The sequence below is a fragment of the Narcine bancroftii genome, chromosome 10 (genome assembly GCF_036971445.1).
Source record: "Narcine bancroftii isolate sNarBan1 chromosome 10, sNarBan1.hap1, whole genome shotgun sequence".
NCBI classification, from domain to species: domain Eukaryota; kingdom Metazoa; phylum Chordata; class Chondrichthyes; order Torpediniformes; family Narcinidae; genus Narcine; species Narcine bancroftii.
Window position 1 is genome coordinate 3,099,191 of NC_091478.1, and position 27,337 is coordinate 3,126,527.

The 27,337-nt window shown below is 39.9% G+C and overlaps 1 protein-coding gene across 6 annotated transcripts in view; it reads right to left on the reverse strand.

The window, feature by feature from the left end:
• Nucleotides 1-27,337, reverse strand: part of LOC138744080 (inositol polyphosphate-5-phosphatase A) — a 445,284-nt gene that overhangs the window by 275,196 nt on the left and 142,751 nt on the right. For all 6 annotated transcript variants that reach the window (XM_069899594.1, XM_069899596.1, XM_069899597.1 and 3 more), the window contains exon 2: nucleotides 19,305-19,346. In XM_069899594.1, the coding sequence (XP_069755695.1) occupies nucleotides 19,305-19,346 (42 nt within the window). The remainder of the gene's footprint in view (nucleotides 1-19,304; nucleotides 19,347-27,337) is intronic.

A 27,337-nucleotide genomic window follows, 5' to 3' on the forward strand; every position in this document is an offset into this window, starting at 1 on the left:
CACCCCAACACTCACATGTCTGTCCATGGGGTCATGTACTATTCCACCAAGCCCACCCGTAAATTGGAGGAACACCACCTGATCTTTGCATGTGGCACTCTCCAGATGGATGGCATGAACATTGACTTTTCCAGTTCTGCCATCCTGCTTTTCTTTCCCCCTCCATTTCCTTCTCCCTGTCAGCTCCTCACCCACTTCCCTCTCTTTTCACCAGATGGATGGCATGAACATTGACTTTTCCGGTTCTGCTAACCTGCTTTTCTTTCCCCCTCCCTTTCCTTTTCCCTGTCAGCTCCTCACCCACTTCCCTCTCTTTTCACCAAGCCATCCCTCCTCCCCTTGCTTGCTGCTGTCCCTCCCTTCACCATCTATTATCTCCTGCAAAAATGGCCCTTCAACCCATCAGGCTCCAATAGCTCTGTGGTCAGAGTTCTGGTCTTGTAAACCAGGGGCTGTGAGTGTGTCCCTCACTAGGGCCTCATTTCTGTGAGGGGCACTGGACAAAATGGTGACTCTCTGTCTTCCTTATGGTAGATAAAGTTAAAGAACTTCATGTACGTTATATTTTACCAATCAGTGCTGACCATCAAGTACCTACTGAGACTAATCCAACATATAAACTTTATCCCCTTTATATTTTCTCCCCTATTCCCATCACCTTCCCCCTCATTCTACCACTCACCCATTAACTCGCAACACTTTACAGTTAAGCTACTGAGCTGCAGGTCTTTGAGATAGGCAGGGAATAAAAGTGGAGCATCAAGAGGAAACACATACAGTCATAGGAAGAATGTGTACAAAGTCTACATAAATAGCACCAAAGGTCGAGAACTGAGCCCAGGTCATTGGCATGTGAAGCAGCAGATCTACTTGCTGTGCCATTCTTCTGCCAAGAAACTAAACAGATTCAAGATAACCATGTACCATGGACTGATCCAGCAAATGAAGCTGCTGAGTTTTTGCTGAGCAAACTTTGGAAGGAGCTGCAAATTGTGTGGAAGCAAGGCACAGCCAAGGAAGGTGATTGTGAATCGTACAGTGAAGCTGTAGAAGCAACAGGGAAATCAGCCAAGACTGCAGACTGCAGGAAAATGTGCAGGATCACATGGATACCCAATTTACTACACTTCAATATAGTCTTTACAACACAAAAACTCACAAGCTAAGTGTTCTAATCAGCATCTGAGACTTCTTCAAATATCACACTTTAAATGGTGCATCAACAATGATTTGTGTGAAACACCCAAGTCAGCAGACACTGTGATTGTAGTAAAAACACAAAAATGCTGGAGGAACTCAGCAATCTTGCTGCAGCCATAGAAAGTAAAGATACATAACTGACATCTGGGGCCTGAGCTCTTCTTCATGGTGCAAAGAAGAATCAGGTAGGTGTCTGAATTAAAACACTGTGGGAGAGAGTGGGGGGGAGAAGGAAGGAGAGCGCAGGGGGAGGAGCACAGACCAACAGTCAAAGGGTGATGATTGAACGTGGATAGGAGGGCAGGAGAGGATAGGGGAGAATTGGTCGGGGGACAGGGTGGCTCTGAATGCAGAGCTGGAGAGAGGGAGGGAGGCAGAGGGATAGGGAGAGAGAGAGAGAGAGGAAAAGAGAAATAGGGTTAGGGAGGGCTATCAGAAACCAGAGAAGTTCAATGGTGGCCAGACAGAATATGAGGTGCTGTTTCTCCAATTATTCTCCATTACCCCACATCACCCCCGGCCCCCTCCACCCCCGCATGCAATAAGGAGAGGGTTCAGCTTGTCCTCACCTACCACCCCACCAGCCTCCAAATCTATCATCCACCATATACTATGTGATTCCACCACTAGATGCACCTTCCCCTCTCCTCCTGCCTCAGAGACCACTCTCCTCTGCACTTCTCCCATCCCACCAATCTCCTCCTTGTCACCTACTCCAGTGATCGCAGAAAATGCCCAATCTCCCCCCTCACCACCATTTGGGGTCCACACTTCACTTATGAATCTGCAGGGGTCATCTCCTGCTTCCGACACCCCGGTTGTGGTTTCTTCTTTAACAGAGACAGAGGCAGACTGGCAGATCACTTTGCTGAACACCTTGGCTCTGTCCATTGCAATCGTGGGGAATCTCCCGTGGACACCCATTTCAATTCCCCACCCCATTCCCATGGGCTCAGACTGAAATCACCTGCAAATTGGAATAACATCTCATATTCCGCCTGGGCTCCTTCAACTGGATGACATTAACATGGGCTTCTCCAGTTTCTGTCAGCTCTCCTCGCCACCCCTATTTATACTTGCCTCTAATTCTCTCATTTTCCCCGGACTCCTTTGCTCCAGTTTACAGAGCCGCTCCTTTTCCCCAATCAATTCTCACCTTTTCTCTCCTGTCCTCCTATCCATGTCCAATTATCACCTTTTATTTGTTGGTCTGTGCTCATCCTCTGGCCTCTCCTTCCATTAAATTCAGACACCTGTCTGCTTTTAATTCATATCTTAAAGAGGGGCTCAGGCCCAAAATGTTGGTTATATATCTTTACCTCCTATGGATGCTGCGAGACCTCCTGAGTTCTTCCAGAATTTCTGTGATTTTTATCAACAATTTTACATTACTTTTAGACACTACAACATTTATCCTTGCTTAAAAATTTTCATAATTTGTTGCATTGTCTGTTTTCTCAGTCAACAGAGTAAAGAACCTTGAGAGTTAAACTAGACAGCACAAGACAAAATCACTTTTGCCCAAAATTAGACTTTAGCAAACAATGTGGATATTTTAAGTGCAATATATAAAAATAAGGATCACTGTTTTAACCAACACTGGTAAACAAAACACGATAAATGCTGCTAAAGAAAGAGCAAAGTTGATGTCCAAAAACGATATTAATTTAATTCAAAATAAATTCTGATCACAGTTTCAAAAAGCAAACACTTCATGTTCACGAGCCATATTTTCCAATGTTTTTATTAATAGCATCTCAGTTTTAATTCAAGCTCATCTGTGTGTGAACTATGTTTTAGAAGTCTTGACCATATTTGTGGGCAAGAGACTCTGTCAGAACCTATAATAAAACACGCAGAAAGCACAACTTTCCATTACATCACGAGAAAAGCCATCGAGCTGGCTGCCTGCCTGCTCGAGATAATACAGCTGCTTTGATGCAAGTCAGACTGCACCCCAGCCCTTCCCACCAAGGTTGCCTGCTGTCTTGTATCTGACACATTAAAACCTACAGAAACTAGATCAAGAACTTATAGTCTGTGTAAAGAACACTAAGTTACCAAAATTAAACTCTGCTTAAATCAATTTCTTTTTAGAATGAGTTTCTTTTCCATTCTCTGCGTTTTCAAATCATTTGTAAGTGTCGAGGGAACAGCATCAATGTAAAATTGCAAAAAAATACAATTTTGTTTGCCTGATTTCCAAAACTCTCAGAAATGAGTAGCACAGATTGTGAAAGCTGGATGGAGAGCTTCATCAAGTGGTTTTTTTCTAGTTCAAGTTGTATTTTGAAATGTAACTTCTTACACCTGGCGTGGAGGGAACATGAGGCTTCAAGATTTTTCAGAGATTATTTTTAAACAAACTCCATGGAGTACGTTTCCTCAAAAAAATCCAAGGTGACTGAAATTCCACTTACACAATTTATTCTTCAGCAGTTAGAACTTTGTCAACTTACTCCACATTGTTGCTCTTACTTCACTTTCACAACACCTCAATCCCCAATAAATACATAAAATTGGTCTCTCAACATCCCTGGTAGGCCGAAATATATAACCAACATTTTGGGCTTGAATCCTTCTTGAGCTTAGCTGAGTAACCCCAGCAATTTTGTGTATTAACTACAATCTCAGCGTCTGCAAACGTTCTTGTTTCACTACATTTATTTCTAGTTACACGGGCATCTCTTTCCTGCAACCGCCAAACTGTGTCACAGGCCAACTTAAAACCACCAAGAAACATCAAAATGTATGGTCTACCTGAACTCATGGATTCTCTCTGATGTATTTAATGATAAGTGAGCCCAGTTCAAAAATCTCCTCCCTAAGCAGAGTTGCCCTGACAGACTCATGGTTTCTACCTGATCCTGCCCCCCTTTCATCTAGTCCCTATCCACCTACATCCATAACATATCTCATGCTCGCCATCTCTTTGAAAACTTCAGATTCCCCAGCCCCCACTGCCCCATCTTCACAATGGATGTGCAATCCTGATATACATCCATTCCTCATTGGGAAGGCCCAATGGTACTTTCCTGAACAGAAGGCCATCAGTCCCCACCTACTGACACTCTCCTCTGCTTGGTGGAACTCATCCTTATCCTGAACAACTTCTCTTTTGATCCTCCCATTTTCTTACGATCCAGGCCATGTGTGGGCCTGGCTACTATACTGTATACTGATGACTGCACTGGTTCTACCTCTTGTACTTCATGGCAAACTTCCATTTCCCCCTTGGATTTATGGCTGTTTCTGACACCTCTCCCCTTTCTGGATCCCTCCATCTCAATCTCAGAGACAAGCTGTTATGGCCATCTATTACAACGGCACTGATTCCCACAGCTACCTCAATTATACCTTGTCCACCTGTTCTCTCGTGACGATGCCAACTCTTCTTCTAATTTCTGTACCTCCATTGCATCTGTTCTTGAGACGAGATGTTGTTTCCCCCTTGTTGTCATTGAAAAAAACCTGACCCACATCCCCTTGAATTTTTGCACTTCCACTTTCACCCCTCAACAAAACAGGAATGGCGTTCCCGTCATCCTTACTTTCTACTCTGCGTTCATAGAACACTCCAGCACAGAAACAAGCCCTTCGGGCCTTCTAGTCTGTGAAAAAATATTATTCTAACTAGTCCCACTGACCTACACCTGGATCACATCCTTCCATGCCCCTCCCATCCATTTACCTGTCCAAATTTCTCTTAAATGTCAAAATTGAGCCTGCATTCTTAAATTTATCTGGCAGTTTGTTGCATACTCTCACCTCTCAGTGCACCTTTCTCAGACACTTTTGCTACTTGAACGAAATCTCATGACCAGCCACATCATCTCTCCATGCTCTTCACAGGGATTAGCATCTCTGTGACTTCTTGATCTGTTTCTCCCTCCGGACACCTCAGGTTCCTCCTGATTTAAGGACAAGATACAAAATGTCCTCCCCCTTCTCTTCCATCCAGGGAAACAAACAGATCTTTCAGGTGAGGCAGAGTACCTCCTTCAAACTAACTTGCTGCATTTGGCACATTCTATGTGGAGTCTTTCCCTATCTCAGGTTCCAAGGAGATATGTGAGAGAGAGAGAGTAAATAGAGAGAGAGAGAGAGAGAGAGAGAGAGAGAGAATGGGGAAGGATCATTTCAACAGTACATCAGCGGTGTAATGGAGAAGACACATTTTCAAGGAGGGCTACAGGGGCACAATTGCTGCATTTAGTTACGATGAGGCCAGCTGGGAGAGGGAATGAGCTGAGGGACCACAATCAGTCCAAATCAGACTAAGGGTGAACAAAAGTCCTGAGCACATCCTATGACACAGATAGTCGATATTTTCATTAAAATGAAACAATAACTGGTTCATTTCATACAATGACACTGACCCAGCTGTGTCCCTCATGTCATGCAGCCTTCACTATTCACAGCATGATGCAGATCTCGTTGAACTGTCTGGCATTGAATGAATCATTGATCTTGATTTGTTGAGCCACCAGACAACCGTGTTGACATCATTAGTGCACAAATCACAAAGGAGTGACATCAGCATTAGGCTGAATCCCACCAATCCAATTTCCCTCTGCCTTTGATTTCTCCAGGAAATGTTGCAATCAAGGCTAAACATTTCTAAAATCGCATCATGAAACACTGAAACAAATAGATGCTTCTCTAATCCAGTTTCTCGTTACAAGTGTTGGCCGTCTCTGGGGAGCATCATTCATGAGTCTAATGAAGTCCTTCTTCTTTGAATAACAAGGCACGTAGTTGACATCCTTTATGGCACTTAACTGGCCTAGTCAGACACATCTATTAGTGAAAAGTGCTAAGGCTATGACTGGACATTCTCCAACCAGGGGGCATTAACGTAGACCTCTGCAGTTTCTTCTATACCACTCTCCATTCTCCCTCTCTTCCCATTCCTCTGTCTCCTTCCCTCCAGTTTTCCCTCTCCATTCACAGAGCCATTGTCCATCCCCATTTGCGATTGAACCCTTCCTCCCTTATCCCCTCTTAACCCTTGCCTGTAATCCTCCCTCTGCACCTCCCTCTTCCCCCCCCCCCCCACCACCACCATTATATTCAGGGGCCAACCCTTATCATGGAACGTTGGTTATATATCTTTATCTTTGCTATTTAAAATACGTTATTTTGATCTGCTGAGTTTCTTCACTGTTGTGGTTCTACTAATGCTACCGCTGTTGTCCTTTTAAATCATTCACAGGATTGAAGGAAAATTCCAGAAACAGAAGGTGTTCTTGGGAACACGGTTATTTTTACCACTAAACTTGCTTCATCTCAGAGCCTTGAGCTAAATAAAAGTGCTCACTATTTCTGAAATTTTGAACTCCTTATTTTGGTGGCATGCAGGAATCTTCATATATACTGATGTTAGTAGTTTACTGTCATTCAATTCACAAGTTTCATGGGTCTAAAGTCAAAATGAAATGACAAAATAATGAAAATAGCTTGTGAAATAATGGGCTTGGTTGTTTACTGTTGGATTTAGTGGGTGAGAAAGAGAACGTGACATTGTTGCCATGATACAGATAAAATCCCGATGGGTCCTGGCAAGGTGGATATGGAGAGGATCATTCCTAGTGGAGGAATTGAGAAATAAGGAATCACTGCTTAAAACAGGTATTCACTCAGGAGAATAAAGTTGAGGGTTTTTTTTCCCCCTCTAGCACTTGTGAGTCTTTGGAAGTCCTTTATGGAAGCAGCAACTTTGGATATTTTTAATAGAAGAAGCAGAGAGATATTTGAAAAGCAAGAGGCTGGCAAACTCCTGAATCTAACTCGTGTTTGAATGCTCAACCACAAGGTAGAGCATCTTTCCTGAGGCAATCGTAAGAAGAGCAACAGGTTATCTTGTATCAAGCAACTACAGGTTTGGTCTGGCAGCCTAAAATTGACAAGTATTGTAGAAGGAAAATAATGAAAGAATACCAACTGATGTCAAGAGAATTACAAGAGTCCACCATTAGCAACTTTCAATCAATTATTCTGGTCAAATCTAACCAAACTCAACAATACAGATAGATTTTGCAGGATTTTTAATCGATTATCGAAATGGAGATGTTCCAAAACAGAACTTGAATCTGCAACTTAAATGACACATTTCAACATTGGGAATGATCTACACAATAAACTGTCTTCCAGAATTTCTTGTGATGGAAAATGGAAGCAACTTCGTTCATGCTGAATACCAAAGAAGGAACAAAGTTATGCACGAGGATGGCTCCATTACATGGCCTGAAATTATTTAGTTAAAAATGGTTCAGGCTGCAAAAGATCTCAAGAGGTGAAACTATCAAAAGTCACACACTTCTTAGTGCATGACTGGAATTCAGGAAGTATGAGCTCAGGGCAGGCATCTGCTGTGCTAACAATGGGTGGCCAAGTTAGAATGCACTTACTTGGCTTTAGAAATTAAAGTTTAGAGTTGCAGTTTGTGGCAGCAAGTGAAGGAGAAGAAATAATACGGTGCCAAAGCTTGTCATCACCACTTACAAAAATGTCAAAATTTAACATTTAGATTTACTGGAGTCACGAAAGAAGGATGATATGTGACGTTCCACTACAAAATCAGCTGCAACTTTCTCAGCTGAGGAGGAAAACTGCTAGGTTGACTCTGACAATAGGGAAACATTAGATTTACTCTTCTGCTTCCAATAGTAGACTTCTCCACCAGCCCCCACCCCACCCCCACAGTGTTTTAAATACATCATTTTATGTACATCTTTCTCTAAATTAAACAGGGGAGTGAAATAATAAAAAGAACCTTCTCTATAGTTAGGTTGTTAAAACCATATAATCATATACAGCACAGAACAGGCCAGTTTGGCCCTACTAGTCCATGCTGGAACAAATCCCCACCTTCAATATAATTTAAAATATCACTGACACCTGATGATGCCCATTTACAGCAGTAGCTGTACTGCAGAGAAGTACCCCCGTATATACTCACGTAATTGCCAACACCGTGTAATAGCTGACACCTCCCCCTCTATTGGCCTAAAAAAATCAATGCTCTCAAGGGGAAGCAATTAATAAAGGCTGCTGGTCTGCTCGGCTTGGATACGCTTATGAATCTCACCCTATTGATTGCATGTTTTATGGAAATGGAAAAAAGCAGACCAAGAGACAAAACAAGGGAAGAAAACACTGATGACAGATACAGTTTAGCTTTGTTAACTAATCTAGAATTGCTTGATGCTCAACAAGCAGTTTATTTTAGGATTTAAATTTTATTGAGTTCTGTAAAAAAAGTTTCCCCAAACCCTTGAGATGTGTTAAAGTTTATGTACATCATAAGTTACAAAACAAAAGCTTATCCATAAAATAGAAACAGCAGGAAAAAAAATCAGTACATATAAAGTAATAATATAATTTAATTATATTATTACTTTAATAACAGAAAAAAATTGTCATTAAGTAATATGCTTCACCACAACGTCCATCACTATTCCACGCCCTCCCCCCCTACCAGAAACCTAGGTTTTTGACCCATTTTTGTGTGTAGATGTCCAATTTATTGAACTGTAACTCAGATAGAAATATTTGCAGCTATGATTTGACCACTACTGAACAATATCCTTATTATTCAATGATATTCACATGAGCAGCATCAAGCAAATATAAAATGAGCAAGGAGCATTTTCAAGGCTGAGAGGTTTAAAAAGGGGATTACACAGATGAAGAGTCATGATCGATTAATCAGCCTGAAGAATATGATTGCACTCGAGAAGTCAACAGGTGAAGAAATGAGATTTAAGTGAATTTTAAGTACAAGAATTTTAAAAATGGAAGGATTTTCTAAGCAAAAGTTAACATTGGTCAGATGTTGAGGTGAACAGGACGTGAGAAACTGAGTAAAAGCAGCTTACATGAACACAAAAGTGACATACTGGAACTTTGCAATTAAAAACCAGGAAAGTCCTTGGTGGGTGAGGTTGCAGAAACTGTGAATGTTGCCAGCCCAAGCAAATTTCTCACATGAATGTACTTTATCATCACTGACCTGAGGTGTTTTGTTCACTGGATTGGGCTAAAGCAGGGAATCAAATAATAATAATCTAGTTTTCTTTTTGGTAGAATGTGCCTGTGAATGGAGTGCATGTGAAATTCAAATTCACTACTGCAAAGGACATGTTCTAGATCACCATTTCTTTGGAACTTGGAATAGTAACTACTTGTTCAAAAAATAAGTTTTTGAACCAGAGTCAAAACATCATAGTGTGTTTAGTCAAGTCTATGGAAAATGGAGATCTCCCAATAAATTGGAAAGTGTAGCTGGCCTGCAATTCAGTGCCAAACATCCTAAACATTAATGGCATATTAGATGTTTGCCGCAATCACCGCAAAGTTCTTTGCAATTAGAATCCATTTTGGGAATTAGATTGTCGTGTACTTTCTGTAATAAATCACCAAATTGCCCATTCTTTAGAGAAAGGGAGGAAGGCAAAGAAAACCCTGAAATTACATGGAATTGCCAATAGTTTGAGTTTTTTTTTAATGAGAAACATCTGCATTACATTTTTTTTTAAACCACCACATAACATAACTATGAAAGACTAATGGACAATAATGTCAAAGGACACAAATATAGAAATGCAGCCAGATTTAACAAACACAATATGGCAATCCCCAACTTTATTTTCCTTATCAATCACAACTCCCAGATTGGCATTACAACTATTAAACATCAGACTGAAGTACTGTGAGAAAACTGTAGCTCATTTCACTTGCTAACTAAGAAATATAAAAATTGAATTCAAAAGAAAACCATTGGTCCAGAGAGCAATGTAGTTGTGGAAAACAGCACAAATACATGGAAGGGAAACTTAGATAAGGGTATGAGAAGGAATGGAGGGCGAGAGTTGGATTAATGGAAGGTGGGAAGAGGTTGAATGTTGGATGGATAGATGGGTGAGCACTGTAATGGGAAATTAAATTATATGACTTGTCAGGGCTACTACAGATGGAGCAACTCCGCATTGAAGCTGGCTGAACGAGGGAATAAAAAAGCACACTTACCTTTTATGGTGAAGACATATAAGGTTGCTCCAGCATGGCTTTTATGCAGACCAGTGTCATGAGCCGTCCTCCGGAGTTAAGGGAGATGGAGTGAGTGGGCAGTGCTTCTTGTCACTGTGAGGTCGAAGATACGTGCCAAGCAATGGCCGTCTTTGTTACCCATAATCCCCCGTGCAGCTGCAACTACTCTAGGAAATGCAGAGTAATTCCTGCTGTGTGGAGGATTATAGGAAATGAAAATGGCCTTTGATCCCAGGTTAAAATAAAAAGATGCTCACCCCGCCAGCCTCCACTGCACCCTTGTCTGCCTCCTTCCAGCCCAGCTTGGTGAAGAAGTGAGGGACCGAAACGGAATGGGAAGAGGACATTTCTGGGTGGCAGAAAGGAGCCCTAACCCCAGCACCGTGGGATCCTTGGTGGTGGCTCCTGGGTCGCAGGCTGAAGAAGTCATCGTCACAAAATCAGCTCGGCCCTAAGAAGCAGTCTTCAGCCACAGTGGTTAAGCAACTCGTTCCAGCTCTGGGACTACTTCCTTGGGAGGATCGGAAGCTACATCCAGCTTCTGGAGTCAGCGTTTTTATAAAGGTAGGTTCAGCGATGTGAAGACGGAGAATATTCACCTTTACATTTAACTTTTTCACCACTTATAAAAAGGCCTACAGAGTAACAGAGAGATGCTCCTTGAAAACAGGTCCTTCAACCCACTGACTTCATGCCCACTATCAAGCACCTATTTTAATATTAATCTTTCCCATCTTCTAAAGATTTGTGATCCATTTAGGGATGAGATTATCACTAGTTCAGGCAATATTACATTTATATTGAGCACGTTTGTCCCTATTGGTTCTTTTTCAATTAGAAACCCATGCTATAGTTTTCAAATTGGTTTAAATTCTACATACAATACTCGCATACAATTTTAGTTGTTTGTCAATTAAGGATTTACTTGACCAGGGCAAGGTGCTGACTCCTTGCTGCATTGGAAAAGAATCAGCTATTGATATTATGTTGAGGAAAATAAGGAATCTGTAGTCTGAATAAATCATCGCTCTTTCAGATTGAATGAAATTGCATATGTAACAGGAAGGAAGCATACAATGGTCACTGGAAAGTTTTTAAGCTTAAATGGTACATCTTTAATCATGACACTGGTCTGCATAAAAGTAATGCTGGAGCAGTCTGGACCAGGAAGACAGTTTGAAAGTAATTAACAGTTAGTACATTTTTTAAATGCTCATTGACAGCAAACCTAGGCAATTAAATGTGCACAGGTGTTAAGCAGCTCCAAACAGGCTTCAGACCAATACCTTATACCCACTGAATATAGCATTTTATGTTTTCACAAGTGGGAGTCATGAATGGGGTGGGGGGGGGGGGGAAGAGAGAGAGAGAGAGAGAGAGTGTTGTGGTTTTTAAGCAGCTGCTACAATAATTTCCCATCAATAATTTTCACACTTACCCTCCATAGTGACCAATCAAACAGAAAGGACATTTACATTAAAATACCTGAGTTGTGGTGATGTAACAGCATCACTGCGTTGATGTCGTCTTATTAATTTAGCCCATTGTTGAACACCAGCTGCAGTTCAGTTCAGACTGCAGGCAGTCCACAAAAATGTCTAGGGTGCTACCAGAAACATTTTGGAATGGGAATGAATCGCTCTTTCCTGTTCCAATCTATTTACACAGCCCGCGTTGTGAGAAATTTTTTAAATTTCCCATTATGCAGGAGCTGTTTTACATGAGACACAGAGAAACAGAGTAACAAATATTTTTTTTTATACATCGAGTCGCTGCGTTTAAGGATATTATTCCCATTTTCCTGGAATGCATGTGGTGTTAAAAGCTCAGAACCAGAATGTGGGGGCTATTACAGTTCTGACTGTTTTCCTCCTAGACCCCTTGTCACTTTCCAGGACGCCTGCAGAGTAAACTGCACTCTCGGCATTCCAGGACCAACGGGCTAATAAACATGACGTTGAGGAAGGTGACCAGTCCACGCTGACGCAGTGTCGTTGCACATGCGCCTCCTTACATACCGCAATGCCAATAATGCCATCTGAAATCATGAACAGAAATGGAGATTTGCAGTTTTGGTTGTTCCTGTGTGAAAGACCAATGCTGAGACTCTTCATAATGACTCCAGTGGAGCCTGTGTAAAAATCATAAGGGAGACAAAGGACAGAGAGATGGGAAGGGAGAAATATTTAAAAGGTCAAGGAATTGAGATATTGGGGAGCTGGCACAGGCAGTGTAGATCATCCATGATCATATTAAATAGCAGGGCCCCAGCCTATTCTGCTGTGATTTCTTGTATTCAGTAGTGTTCCAGTCATGAAATAGGGATTGTGGAAGCTTGCTTTCAGATTTCCTCCACTCTAATATTGTCCACCAGCCAAATGCTTAAATCTGTGTAACATTTTCACATAAACAACAATTTAGGTCATGGTTGTAACTGGAAGGACTGGTCCTACTACAATTCACCTATCGTCACAGTCGCTCCACAGCAGATGCAGCATCCACTGGCTCTTCACTCAGCTCTTGATGCCCTTGATGAGGTGAAGTCTGGTGCCCGTAATGTTGCAGACTGAGTTAACAACCCTCTAGTGTTTTTTCTTGTCCTGGAGCCTCCATGTCGATGCATTCATGAAGAAGGCTCACCAGCGGCTATACTTTGTGAAGTGTTTGAGGTCATTTGATATGTCACTGAAGGCTCTCAAAAACCTCTACATATGTACTGTGGAGAGCATATTGGCTGGTTGCATCACTGTCTGGTATGCAGGTGCCAACATTCAGGACAAGAAAAAACACTAGAGTGTTGTTAACTCAGTCTGCAACATTACGGGCACCAGACTTCACCTCATCAAGGGCATCTACAAGAGGTGGAGTCTTAAAAAAGCAGTCTCTATCCTCAAGGACCCCCATCACCAGGCCATGCCCTCTTCACTCTGATACCAATGGGGGAAAAGGTCCAGGAGTCTAAAGATGAGCATTCAATGGCACAAGGACAGCTTCTTCCACACTGCCATCAGATTCCTGAATGATCAACGAACCAAAGACTCTGCCTTACTTTGATGTATTTCTCCACTAAGGATAGGTGAGATACAAATCAGAGGACATGGGTTAAGAGTGAAAGGGGAAAAGTTTAGGGGAACAAGGGAGAACTTCTTGTGACAGATTATGTTATATTTTATATTATGTTTAGATGTGTTTTTGGAAGATAGATTGTGAGGTTTTAGTTAGGTCACAAACAGATACAAACACTTCAAAACAGATCTCATTTTAAAATGCAAGAGTTATGCATAAGGTGATGACTACATGTCTGCAAAGACAATCGACTCCTACGCTGGAGATTTTCACGGGGTGCAAATGAAAGGCCCCATCTCAGGAAACTGATAAGAGCTCTCATAAATTGATTTTGGGGGTCAGCAAGCTGATTTGGTGGAGTGTGCTGTTTTAGGAAGGTCATGTGGTTTTGCAAGCAGAGAGAGTCAGGTTTTCTTCTATGTGTGAGTGAGTGAGTGAGTGAGTGAGTGAGTGAGTGAGTGAGTGAGTGAGTGAGTGAGTGAGTGAGTGAGTGAGTGAGTGAGTGAGTGAGTGAGTGAGTGAGTGAGTGAGTGAGTGAGTGAGTGAGTGAGTGAGTGAGTGAGTGAGTGAGTGAGTGAGTGAGACTGCTGGTTTTCTGCAGTGGCTTTTGAAAGCTTGTTTGAAACCCATTTTGAAGATGGTTTGTGAGTTCTGAGTTCAGTCTGCTCAAAGCCCTTGTGATCCATACAAGAGGAGATGGCTAGCTGGATAATGTTTCGTGTGAGATAAGTGAAACAGAAAAGGTACTCTGTGGTGACCTGAAAAAAAGTCATCAGCTGGAAAACCCTGATGGGGCAGGTTTCTTCAGCAAGACACTGAAGTGGCTGATCAGAAGGAATCAGTTTGTGTGTCCCCAATGAGCAACAAATCTCTCTCTGAAAACCAACATAATATAAAATATAACATAATCTGAAGTGGTTAATGGGGCTCAATTTTAACATTTAAGAATTTGGACAGGTATATTGATAGGAGAGGTTTTGAGGGATTCAGACTGGGTGCAAGTCAGTGGGACTAGGCAAAAAAAAGATTCAGCACAGACTAGAAGGGCTGAAGGGACTTGTTTCTGTGCTGTAATGTTCATGGTTCTCTGATTCTAAATAAGCAAAAATAACATGTATAGGGTCTGCCAAAAGTCTAAGGGAATCATGATCTAATCTCTTACCATCATTAATGGGACATTTAACTTTTAAAACAAACATATATTTTCACCAAACATTGTTTTAAAGAGAAATGTCTTGTGATTAATTTGTCATTAAAGCAGAAACAAACCAGATGTGCTCGTTAATACTTCTGCTGTAGCATATTAAAAAAGGCATCTATGTGCTGCTGGGCACATTATTCAGTGTACGAGATAAGATTCATCATACTGAATTATGCAGGTGCTAACTTTAAAACCAAGTATGGGCTTGGCAGACTGTATTCATGATCTAAACTTCCACTGCTTTTGCTATTATGGCCAAAAACAATTATAAAACCAAACACAATGGAAGAGAAACCACAATTTACTAGCTGTTTTCTAATCATGTCCTGACACTGCATTAGATTATTCCACTACATAGTAACGTTGTCAACTTTATTACATTTTGATGGTGTACCCTTGATATACACTCCAGTTATAGATAAGGGGTATTTAATGCATCAGGTTGAAGGCTGAAAACATCATGCAATCAGCAAATGTCAAATATGTTTCATCTATATACAGAACATATTTTGCAACCCCTGGTACCAGCCACATGGTCTTCTTTACATTTTAACAATAAACAATAAAATGTCAATTCAAATTACATTTTAGTTCTTGACTGAAACCATATAACCATATAACCGTTTACAGCACGGAAACAGGCCATGTCGGCCCTTCAAGTCCGTACCGGTACACTTGAACAACTCCACTAGCTCCTCCGCACACTCCTGAGGAAGTAGAGGTTTTCTTCATGATGTCATTGGTGTGTTGGTTCCAGGAACACATCACAGTCAGTGGTCAAAAGTGTGTGATCAGCCACTAAACTACAATCCATTCCTGACACTTAACATTTCAGATTTATTGTCAGAGAACAGACATGACATCACATACAATCCTGAGATTCCTTTTATTTTGCAGACGTGGAATAATTACCATGAATTGGTAGTGCAAAAATAAACTGTACATAGATTAAACATAAACAAATAAAAGAACTGTAAACAGATAATGACTGTGCAATACAAAGAGAACAAAAGAAAATCAATAAAGAGCACGAATCTTTAAATGAGTCCCTGATTGAGTTTGTTGTTGAGGAGGCTGGTGGTGGAGGGGTAGCAACTGTTCCTGAACGAGTGCTGTGGCATCTTTACCTCTTTCCTGACTGTAGCAGTGAGAACAGAGTGTGTGATGTGGATCCTTGATGGTTTCTGCTGTTCTCCAACAGCAGCGTTCCCTGTAGATGCTCTCAATGGTGGGGAGGGTTTTGCCTGTGATGTCCACTACCTTTTATGGATTTACACTCAGGGGTATTGGTGTTCCCTTACCAGACCGTGATGCAGCCGATCAGCATACTTTCCCCCACACCTCTGTAGAAATTTGCCAGGGTTCCTGATATCATACTCTTTGGCTTGGCTTCGCGGACGAAGATTTATGGAAGGGTAATGTCCATGTCAGCTGCAGGCTCGTTTGTGGCTGACGCAGGACCTCCACAAACTCCTGAGGAAGTAGAGGCACTGACGTGCTTTTTTGATGATACCCTTAGTGTGTTGGGTCCAGGAAAGATCCTCCAAGATAGTGACTCCCAAGAACCTAAATGTGCTCACCCTCTCCACCTCTAATCCCCCAGTCATCACTGGATCATACACCTCTGGCTTTCCTTTCTTGAAGTCAACCATCATCTTCTTGGTTTTGGTGACATTGAGTGCAAGGTTTTTGTAGGTGCATCATTCAGCCAAGTTTTCAATCTCCCTCCTGTACGCTGACTCATCCCCACCTTTTATACAACCCACTACCGTGGTATCGTTGGCAAATTTGTAAATGGTATTATTGTCGTATGGAGCTACACAGTCATAGGTGTAAAGAGCAGGGGGCTAAGAACACAGCTCTGCAGTGCCCCGGTACTGATGGAAACTGCAATAGCAGAACAAAAGGAATAAAAGTAAAACGATGAATCTCCAGGGAGATTTTTTGTAAAAACTATGTCCAAATGAATCGAAATGACTAAATCCCTGAAACTCAGCTTGTTAATATTAAATGATTGTTTAGTTTAATTCAGGATTTCAAATTTACTGCTGTAATAGTTTAACGTGCATCGAACACAGTCCAACCAACCTTTGGACATTCCCCATAGAGACAATGCAATGAAATGGCCAATATATCATCCACCAGAGCTCATCAATATAAGACTTCCACATAATGCTGGATATATGCCTCCCCTGGATTCTATGGGACCTGTTAAAGTTCTGGAGAAATTTACTACAATTACAGCATCTACGGACATATATTTGCTTGAATCTTTTAAAATAAAACATTCAAAAAAATTTTCATTTCAGTGTGACATATACTTTACATATGTAAATTCTCTTGCAAGCTGCAGTACATCAAAAATTTTCATTTCAGTGTGACATACTTTACATATGTAAATTCTCTTGCAAGCTGCAGTACATTAACATGAAACATGATGTACTGCAGCTTGCAAGAGAATTTACATATGTAAAGTATATGTCACACTGAAATGAAAATTTTACAACCAAGCCTTATAAATCAGAACAATGGAAGGCAAATTTTGAGCATATCCTTCCTCACAGGTAAATTATTTTAAACCCACCAGTAGAGCCATAATTAGTCATAACACTAAGTAGATTTTGTTGTCAGTGCATATTTCTATTCCATTTGATTTTATACTCAGCTCCGATCTTAAACTTTTTTTGAATGTTTTATTTTAAAAGATTCAAGCAAATATATGCAAACAATACATTTTCTTATCACACAATTTAATAAAAACAAAAATTAAAATACACGTGGTCTGTGCCACAACCTCAATTCACTCTTGTGTATTTATCCGTCAGGATGGTTTGTATCTTAACTTATTTCTCAAGGGTGGGGGGGGGGGGGTAATAGATCATATCCGTGGCCCTCTGTGCCTCAGGTAAGGCCGCCACACTTCAATAAATGTGTCATATTTCATCCTCAAGTTATAAATAATCTTCTCAGGGGATGCACCTCTGCATCTCCGTACTCCATCGCGTAATACTCAGCTGAGAGTTGGACTTCCAAGCAACCCCTATACACTCCCTGGCTACCGATAAAGCAATCTTCACAAACTGAATTTTGTGTTTGCATAATCTAAACTGTATTTCACCAATTTCTCCAACAAGGAACAATTCTGGATCTTGTGGAAACTCCACTTTGTAATTTTTTTTAAGAATGTCTATCCAGAAGGCTCTCACCTTCGTACATAGTCAGGTGGAGAGAATAGAGGTTTCAACCTCTACACTGCATCTGAATTTGATTTATGTAATTTCTGAGGTGTGAGGTACAACTGATAATCCCTGTCATGCTGTTTAGACACAAGCCTTCCCACCAATTTTCATTAATCATTGTACCCAAGTCCAACTCCCACCTCTCCCTCAACCAGTGTATTCCTGGTTTCGGGCCCTAACTCTGGAGTAAGAAATACATTCTAGAAATAAACTTAAATACATTCCGCTGTCAAATTAAAATCTCCATGGTGCTACGTTCTGGCAGAGTTATTGCCCTAATTTGTCTCTTAAGAAAGATTTCAATTGTTGGAAGCATAAGATTATCTATTAGATAATACAAATTTATTCCTCCATTCCTCGAGAATATTACTTACAATTTGAGGAAGAAGTATGATTCGTTCATACAGGCCTGAGACGCATAGGTGCCCAGATATGATCTATTCTCCCCATCCTGAGAAATGAATTAAGAGACAACCCATCCTGACATATAAATTTGCCCCTGATCATAACAGTGCTCGATACACCTGTTCCCTTTTAGGCACCAGATGTCCAGGATCCTGTTGCCCAGCATCATGGGTATTGTTCTGGGTCAAAAGCATACTAGGAGACCATCCCGCCTTCAATCCATTGCATTGATGTATTTTTTTCCATGTTTGGTGTATATGTTTTAATTATGGGGTTATTTGTATTTTTTGAATATTAATTTGGTGTTCAATATATATATAAACTCTCCTACTGTCCTTTGCCCCATCACCTGGTTCGCCCAATAATATGCTTTTGAAATTTGGCTGTTTTAGACCCCCTAATGTTAATTTTTCCATGGAGACTTTAGCTACCTTCCGACTCCACAAAAAGTTCCTGACCCATTGAAGTTGTTCTGGGGCATCTTGAATAAGTTTTGGGGCAATGGAATGGGCAGCATTTGATAAAGGTATTTCAGTCTTGGCATCACCTTCATTCTGATACAATTTACTCTGTCCAATAACGTTATGGACAGAGTTCTCCATTTAACCAAGTCATCCTCTATCCTCCGGAGCAAAGGTTGATAATTTAACTTGTATATATTGCTTAAGAATTTTTCTACTCTTATCTCCAAATATTTGATGCGTTCCAGTTGCCACTTAAATTGGCTTCCTTGTTGATAGGGTTTTTAATCACCTTTAGTCAAAGACACTTATGTCTAAATTCATTTTAAATCCTGAGATCTCCCATAATCTTCCTGTGTCATCTTTAGTTTGGCCAATGACTCTCTAGGATCCATCAAATATATCAATAGCAAATAGATTGATTTTGTGTTCCACCTGGTCCACTTTGTACCCCAAACTTAAACTCTTAACATTAAAATTCAAAAGAAAACATCATGACCAGAAAACAGACTAGTTATATGTTAAAACAAATTTTCCTTTCTCCACTCTGTTATGACTCCAATAATCCACATAACATTTCTTATTTGTGACTTTGCATTTATAAATTGCATTTATTTACATTAAACGTGACAGTGTTCCACAAGAGAAGAAGTCTCCAATACTTCTTACAAACATTCCTACCTGATAAAATTCTCGTAGCCAATTCTTCTGTAGGTTTTCAGGCTGTAAAACACAAAGGATTAAATAAAAATAAACATGCTGTCCAGGAAGTGTACATAACACGGTGGAGATTACAACAAGAGGCTTCCAGCAAACCTTTTCTTTATTTTTGTGGCATGATCCAACTGAGAATGTTGATTACTGAAATGGAACTACACGTCTTTGGGGCAATTTTGCAAGTTGTTAGAACAAAATCACATTAATGCTTATTTGGAAAATGACAAAAGAACAAAAAACACCTCCTTTGTCAAGTTTCATCTCCACAGTTGAATTCTACAGTACATTTAGATCTGTGCAAACAGAGCAGTAGTGTCGGGTTTACTTCAAAGAAGGTGACACCCAAGATTATGGGAATGAAGATGTGCATTCAGCCAAAAAGAAAGGTTGCTGAAGATGGTATTATCTGTCATTCCAAGGTGTTTAAAAATTACACCATGTAGTTGAACAAATTACAGTGTTGAATACAAGATTACTCATTATCGTCCTTAACACTGAAAATCAAAGACAGAAGCGTTTGATGGGTATTGTAGTGATTACACCAATTGCTAATTAAGAAACATTAAATCTTCAAAATTTCCATTGCTATTTTTAAACAGCCTTAAAAACATTGCTCTTTCACTAAACTCTCATGGTTAACTCTCAAATTCTGGTCTTTAATTAATCAATGATAGATTCCAGATTGGAATCATGCATCAGGTTAATAGCAAGGGAACAGTGTCAGAAATATTGGCCAGACAGGAAGGGCTAAAAATGTGCAAGTAGTTAATCAGAATTGGCGACAAAAAAAGTCACCTTTTGGATTTTTACATTTGAGGATACCCATTCAAAAATGCCATGACACGGGGACTGACCCAACATTGCAGATGAGATTAACTCCTTGCACTTCTTTCCATCTTCACTGCAAAGTAAGATTTCACCTACAATAGGACTATAACATTTAATCAACTCGTATTGTACAAAAACAAAACTCCAGAACATACAGATTTATTTGGTACGTTGTGGAATGTACATATCCTTCCAATGTGTGGACGTGTACTTATTCTGTCTGGGCAATATGCCTCAGTATGAGGAAGGGCAGAAGGAACAGCCAGCTGCCATATAATTTGGAAAGAATGAGGTTGAGTGCATGCAACTGCTCCATACGAATCCACTTCAGATCGAATTGAGTCATTTCAAACAGAGATCGTCAACGTACAGTTGAGAAACTGTTGTACTCAGTTCAAAACTTATCACTAACTCATTGTCAATAGTACCCTTGGCCTCAATTCAACAGAGAATGCATGTGGTAATAATACAATGAAATGACTCCATTCTATACTTTACTAATCCCTGCACAAAGGATAATCTGTCTTCTTGGATTCCAGTGATACGAGTTCCAAAGCAAAACCTTGCAGGTGGCAAATAGCTGAAAATGCTCTAAAATATTCATGCATCATACCAAGTAATGCATTTAGTGGGAGAAGCACGTGGCTACTCGAGGTTGGTGGTTTTGCATCGCATCCTGTCATCCTTTTCCCATTTCATTGACCTGAAATATCAACCCTAATTGTCCTTTCTCAAATGCTGTCTGATCTTCTGAATAGTTCCAGCTTTTTCTTTCATCCATCCTCTGCCATTGGATTCAATGGAACTAATCATTGAATTGTAAGAGCACCACTTTTTCATTCATCTCTTCAAATTTACAGAAAGCAATAAACAAAACCTAGACTTTGCATGGATGTGTGGAGGGAATAAGGGACAGCAGATTAAGATAATGATTCATTTCTGAGGATAATGGGGCAATTCTCGCACAGCTCCTCTGTAGTTTTGGTGAATCTTAAAGAAATTAGAGAAGTAAAAATATAGTCTTTATTTGCAATATTTTTCTTCTCCCAGAAACCTCTCGCTGCTGTGAGACCAAGCATCTCCTGACTAACCCTCTTACAAATCATTTCCTGAAGAGATTCATGGATGAATTGCGCTGTGGGCAGGTCAATTGTCCATTCAAGTTTACTCTGCCACTCATCACGATCATGGCTGATGTTGAACCTCAAACACCATTTTCTGCACCATCCCCATATCCCTTTATATTTCCTTCACATATAGAAATTGATCCATCTCTATTTTGAATTAATTCAACCACCAAAACTTCATAGCCCTCCAGGGCAGAAAATTCCTCACCCACCTCTCTCTCTGCACGTAGAAATGTTTCCTACTCTATTCCAAAATGCCCTGCCTCTTACGATGTGGTTATGACCTCAGTTCAAGACTACTCAGACAGGGGATAAATTCTTGTTCCCTCTAGTTTATTAAGCCCAGTGAGAATTTATTCTCATTGTTCGACACTCTACAGAACGCAGGACCAGTCAACTCAATCTGTCCTCTGCCAGCACAGCTGTTAACTCTGGAATCAGTTGAATGAACTTTTGCTGCACTTCCTCCATGGCCAAGGTATCTTTCTTTAAGTAAGGAGAGCAATGACAGACCAACATTCTGGGTGTAGATTCATCAGTCTTCTGTGGTCAGTAGTCATCGACACATCCACACCTGCCTCCTGAAGGGTGTTTCTGATCTGTCGGACAAGTTTGGGGATTTTTCTTCATTATGAGGGGAATTCATCCGTCATCAGCAGTGGAGGTTTTCCTTGGCCTCCCAATCCCTCTGCTATCACTGAGCTCACCAGTATGTTCTTTCTTCTTAATGATGTTCCACACTGTTGATTTTAGTAATCTGAAGGTTTGGGTGATGTCTCTAACTGTTTTATTCTTGTTTTTCAGCTTTATAATGGCTTCTTTGACTTTCAATGGCACAACTCTGGTCCTCGTACTGAAAAATGTCAACTATAGACTCCAAAAGCTTAGAAGCAAGCCTATCTTTCTTATACCTGCACCAATTAAGCAATTAAAATACATTAATAATCACAAATACCTCTGAAGCCAAATGTCCCTGAAATGGGGGGTGGGGGGGGGGGGGAGGGGGAAAGGGGGAATATGTATGAAAAGTGATGTAATTTTTACATGGTCAATCAAAAATGAATACAGATAACCTTGAATAAAATCTGGAATATGCACATTAATGGTTTGATTACAAATATAAAACTGTGGTGCGCTGGGGCAAATAAAGGGAATAAGTGTCTTTGTCCCAAACATTATGGACAGTACTGTAGGTACAAAAGTAGCTTCTCATCTTTCCACAATCATTCAACTTGTCCGGATCCTCTTGATGCCTTTTTGCATCCTACACACAATTCTACCTAATTTTGTATCTTCAGCAAACTATTCCACACTTTACCATTTACCTAAATAATCTATTCTCAATCTATACCAACACATTAGCCCAATTCTATCTACTCTAACCTTATTGATAGACTTCAGGAAATTCAAATACACCACATCCATTAGTTTCCAAGTCATGTCCTTGAAAACCTCTGGCAGATTAGTCAAAAGTTAAAATTGGCTTAAGCATAAAAGCCACATCAAACTGGGAAAGTTCTGAACAATAAATACAATGGTGTGATCTGCAAGGCTAAATCGATATTCATTGTTACAACTGAAAAGGTGCTTTTCATCTTGGTCCATCGTGCACATGCACTGGATTCAGACAAAATATCCTCAGTGACTACTTGATGCAGTCACGAGAAGAATTCAAATTTAATCATCAGGAAACACGTTGAAACAGGTTCTGGTTTTACAAATGGATTAAATGAGATGTGACGATTATCAATCCTCCTCAGTCCTCGTCTCGTGGGTCCACAGTTAATCCTTACAAATCATTGCTTTATTACTCTAGAATCTTATCATTCCGCTGGAGGGAGGTGCAACGATTGCACTGCTGCCTCGATTCCCTGGGGGTTTGATACTGACTCTGGATGCTGTCTGTGTGGAGTGTGCATGTCCTCTCTATGATCATGGGGTTTTGTTCCAGATCATTAGGTTTCCCACCACAGCACAAAGATGTGCGGTTTAGTTAAACGACCCTTTCCAGAAGATAAACAGGAAGAAGAATCAAAGGGAAGTGGGTATGTGTAAGAGAAAAAACACAGCAGAGATAATAAGGAGATGAGGAGAGGAAAAACAGGAGGGCAATAATGAGATAAAACTGATGGGCTGAAAGGCCCCCTTTGATGATATAAGTACAAGAGAGAAACGATGTACAAAACACACCAGGACATTTCATGATCGATTTCTCAAAGTATTGTAGCTCACATAATTCTAGTAGTTTAAAAATTGATGGTAGCTTCATTTTCCTTTCTGAAAAATTGATGTACTGCACCTTCTACTTTTGTTGTCTGTGGAAACTAAATCACGTTAAGCCAAGCAATTATTGTGATCAATTGTACTTGCATAAAAGGTTGTGTTTGTGTTACTGCTATAGTAACAAAGCATCGTGGTTTAATTATGCTGTACAATAACAGTCGACAATAACCATGTGAAGAATATTCTCCTGTTTATCTAAAAATACACTAGCTGAATGCACACATTTTTCTCAATGGGTGAAACATACGAGTTCTGCTGTTAAGCATTCCCACTTCTTGATTAATATTTTGAAATATATATTTGGAGCATTTATATTATCTCTTTCCTGCCAGTAACGGTGTAATCGTAATCTGGTGTCTACATAGAATTGCTGTGCCAGAAGGTGCAATAAAGCTGACACATGTGAGGGCCCTGTTTCCCCAGTTAGTGCTTTCACTGACTGCTCACTCCAATAAGCAAAATCTCCAAGGAGAGTTTAAATCTGCACAAGGAATAGGTTATATTCTCCTTGAAAACACTACAGTTTTACATATATTGGCAGTAAAAATCAGAGCTATACTCAAGTGTGAACATGCACAAGAACAGAGATAACAGGATGTTTCCAGTCCTCCCTCACATGTTTGACAGGCTACATGGGAAAAACAAATCGATTTCACACCACCAACCTCTGATTCCCAACTGCAAGGTTTCCTTACATAAAAGCACTTAAATATTAAAACTGCCAGCAACTTACCCTGGCCCAACAAACAAAATTCGTGATCAATTTGCATTGACATTAATTCCACTGTGGTTGGTTTTAACATTTAAATTCCTAGCAGAAACAGACACGTTCCTTCTTCTGTTCGCATCCCTTATAGTACGGTAATGTTAATCAAAGGGCCTTATCGAGTTGGTTTTGTTTTGCCTTCCATTTCTTCTGAAGTTGTTGGGGTCAGCACTTCTGCTGAAGCAAATTCACCATGTGAGGTAATAAACATGAGGTAAGAAATGGATATGATCCACTTTTAGTGCTGGTATCTTAAAAAAAAACTTGCACGTTTGTGGTCACTGAACCAGGACAGTCTTCGAATCAACAATAAGGAATGCCTGATAAAAGAGTACTGGAATTTCATTCTCATAAATATTTATTCAAAATGAAATAAAAATAATGTACTTTTATTGACACTATACCCCTTCACAAGCTATTGCATAAAAGTAAATTGCAGTTGCACTCAGATCTTTACCCTCTTTGTTTCCCTTCCGATTTCCCTTTTCCCAACCACATCATTTTCCTCAAAACTTTCTTAAGTGATTTGCAGCTTTTTTTATGTAAAAGGTACAATACTGAACAAGTACATTATTTTCCTGCAAATTCTAAAGATGATGTCTTTTTCTCTCTTCGCTAAGGTAAAATATGCTGCACTAATTAATAGAATTCCAGGTCTTCAATAATTTGGGGGCATTATTTCACCTCATTCTTTGTCTCCCTTCAAAACTCCAAAAATTTTAAAACTCAAGGTCAATACTACCTCCAATTGTTGCCTTTTATTCAGATTTCTTCAGCCACTTGAGGGCTGTTTCAGTAACTTGCTGGGAAAATGTAATGACTAATTAATTATCAATTATTATAATGCAGATCTTCTATTATCCTGCATGAAAATTATACAGCAATGTAATTTGCTACTTTAAATATTACTAAGACATTCTGAAATTTAAACTGAGGGTGTCTTCTGGTTAAAAAAAAGTTTATGGTGTAGAATCTAGGTTATGATTCAGATGAATGATTATGCCAAACAACCTGCAGGCTAATTTCCATTTGAGAGATTGGCCTGTAATGACAACACCTATTCAGATAATGGCATAGCTCTTTAGACTTATAAAAATAACCTGCAACAATTTTCCATCAACCTGTCAAAGCCACAGTATTTCCATTGGCTACCACATTCACAGTTTTACATCCATGAAGTGTATACTTTGTGTTCATCAGAAGAAAATACTGTCTATACTGACTGGTATTCCAAGAGGTGCCAGACCTGGCCCTGGTTTTTATCAACCTTACAGTGAGGAAGAAGCTGTGTTCTTCTCCATGATCCGCTCCATTAGTACTGTGAAATTTGTTTTCACAGGCGTTTTCTACACCTCATCTGGAGCGATTATTGATCAAACTGATCGCACTGACCTCCTTCTTCTCTAAACAGTGCTGGTGTTATCATGGCCAGGTATTCATGTTACTTTATCCAATAGCCAAGAAACAGGATCCAGTGATATGAAGCATACATGTTAAATACATATTTTACTTTCATGTAAATTAGCATGGCCACAATAAGTCACATTTAGTTGTACATGCTTGAATTCAGACAATCTCATTCATCCAGTGAACATTCAAGCTAATTAATTCATCTGGATTCAATCCTAATGCTCGCAACTCCTATGCACAGCAACTGCTGTCATTTTTCTGGGGCACAAGATCCAGGAGCAGTATATTAGAAACAGGGTGAACAATAGTATTGGGAAGTGTGCCTTTACCCAGAGTAATTGGGTTCGGATTCATCTTGAGGGTGACAAGGTTCACAAAAGCTTTTCTTAGCTATTCCTCAAAAACAAAAGACATGCTGACTTGGGCACGATCCAAAATAATTCCAATTTAATGCTGAAATTTCTTTCTCTCTGCTGGAGTTGGGTAACCACATGTAGGCTTTATAGAATCAGACAAAATGAAATGGCCAGACCTTCATCACAAATAAAAATGATAAGCTCATCTTTCATCATTGTCATTTGCAATTGGCCCTGCATGCCTGATGGGATCACCTACTACGTCAAATTTTCTTGGACCAATTTATATTCTAGCAAAATGATTAGGTAAAATTGAAGCCTAACCAGAGATTTCGATTTTAAATTTTTCTTGTGAATTATTCTACTGAGGAAGGTGCAGAAAATCTTTGTCAGAAAAAGAACATTCTCTATACTTTTTAAAAAATACTGTATTAGCCTTGCATAAGGTTTAAAAGAGGCAATAATGTACAAGTTCTTTGAGATCTGTTCCTTATTCTCTTTGATCCTCCAATAGTGACCATTTTTGCATCCTAAATTCTCAGTGATCCATTGACAACACCTTCAACCTGCTCCAGTAAGTGCAGCCTCACAATATGGTCGGCCTTTCTTCCCTAATTTTAATGCTCCCAAAAATATGTCACTTTGACAGTTGAGTTGATGTGGTTCAGAGTAAATTCTATTGATAATGCACCTGTGAAGGTAACATGGTTGCTTTACTTCATTGAAAGGCACTACACAGATTTAGATTTTGTAGAACACATTCACCATGTCTTACCACATCATGGTGACTTTTACGGCACACCTCTCGTTACAGACCTCAATTTTTCTCCAAACAGATGGATTTCCAGTCCAATTTCATTATCACAAGAAGACAGATATATATATAGATATATATCTACAGAAAAACAATGAGCTTTCATTTTAGAACAGTTGATCGCAGTTTTTCATGCAAAAAAGGAATGGTGAGCAAATTGCCACGACTCTAATTATCTACTGCTACTCTCTGTGTGAGCAAAGCAACAAATAAAGCAAGAGCATTCAAACATCAGGCAGCCAGCTAACGAGGACAGTTCCAGCAGAAAAAAATCTTATGAAATTATTTATTTTTATTTTGCCGTTGGCCAATCCACACAGAATGAAATGCTCAACTTCAATCAGATGATCTGCACAAAGATGGAAAGAAAAGTCTTAAAATCACGTCACTGGTCTGAATCCACATTTACACTG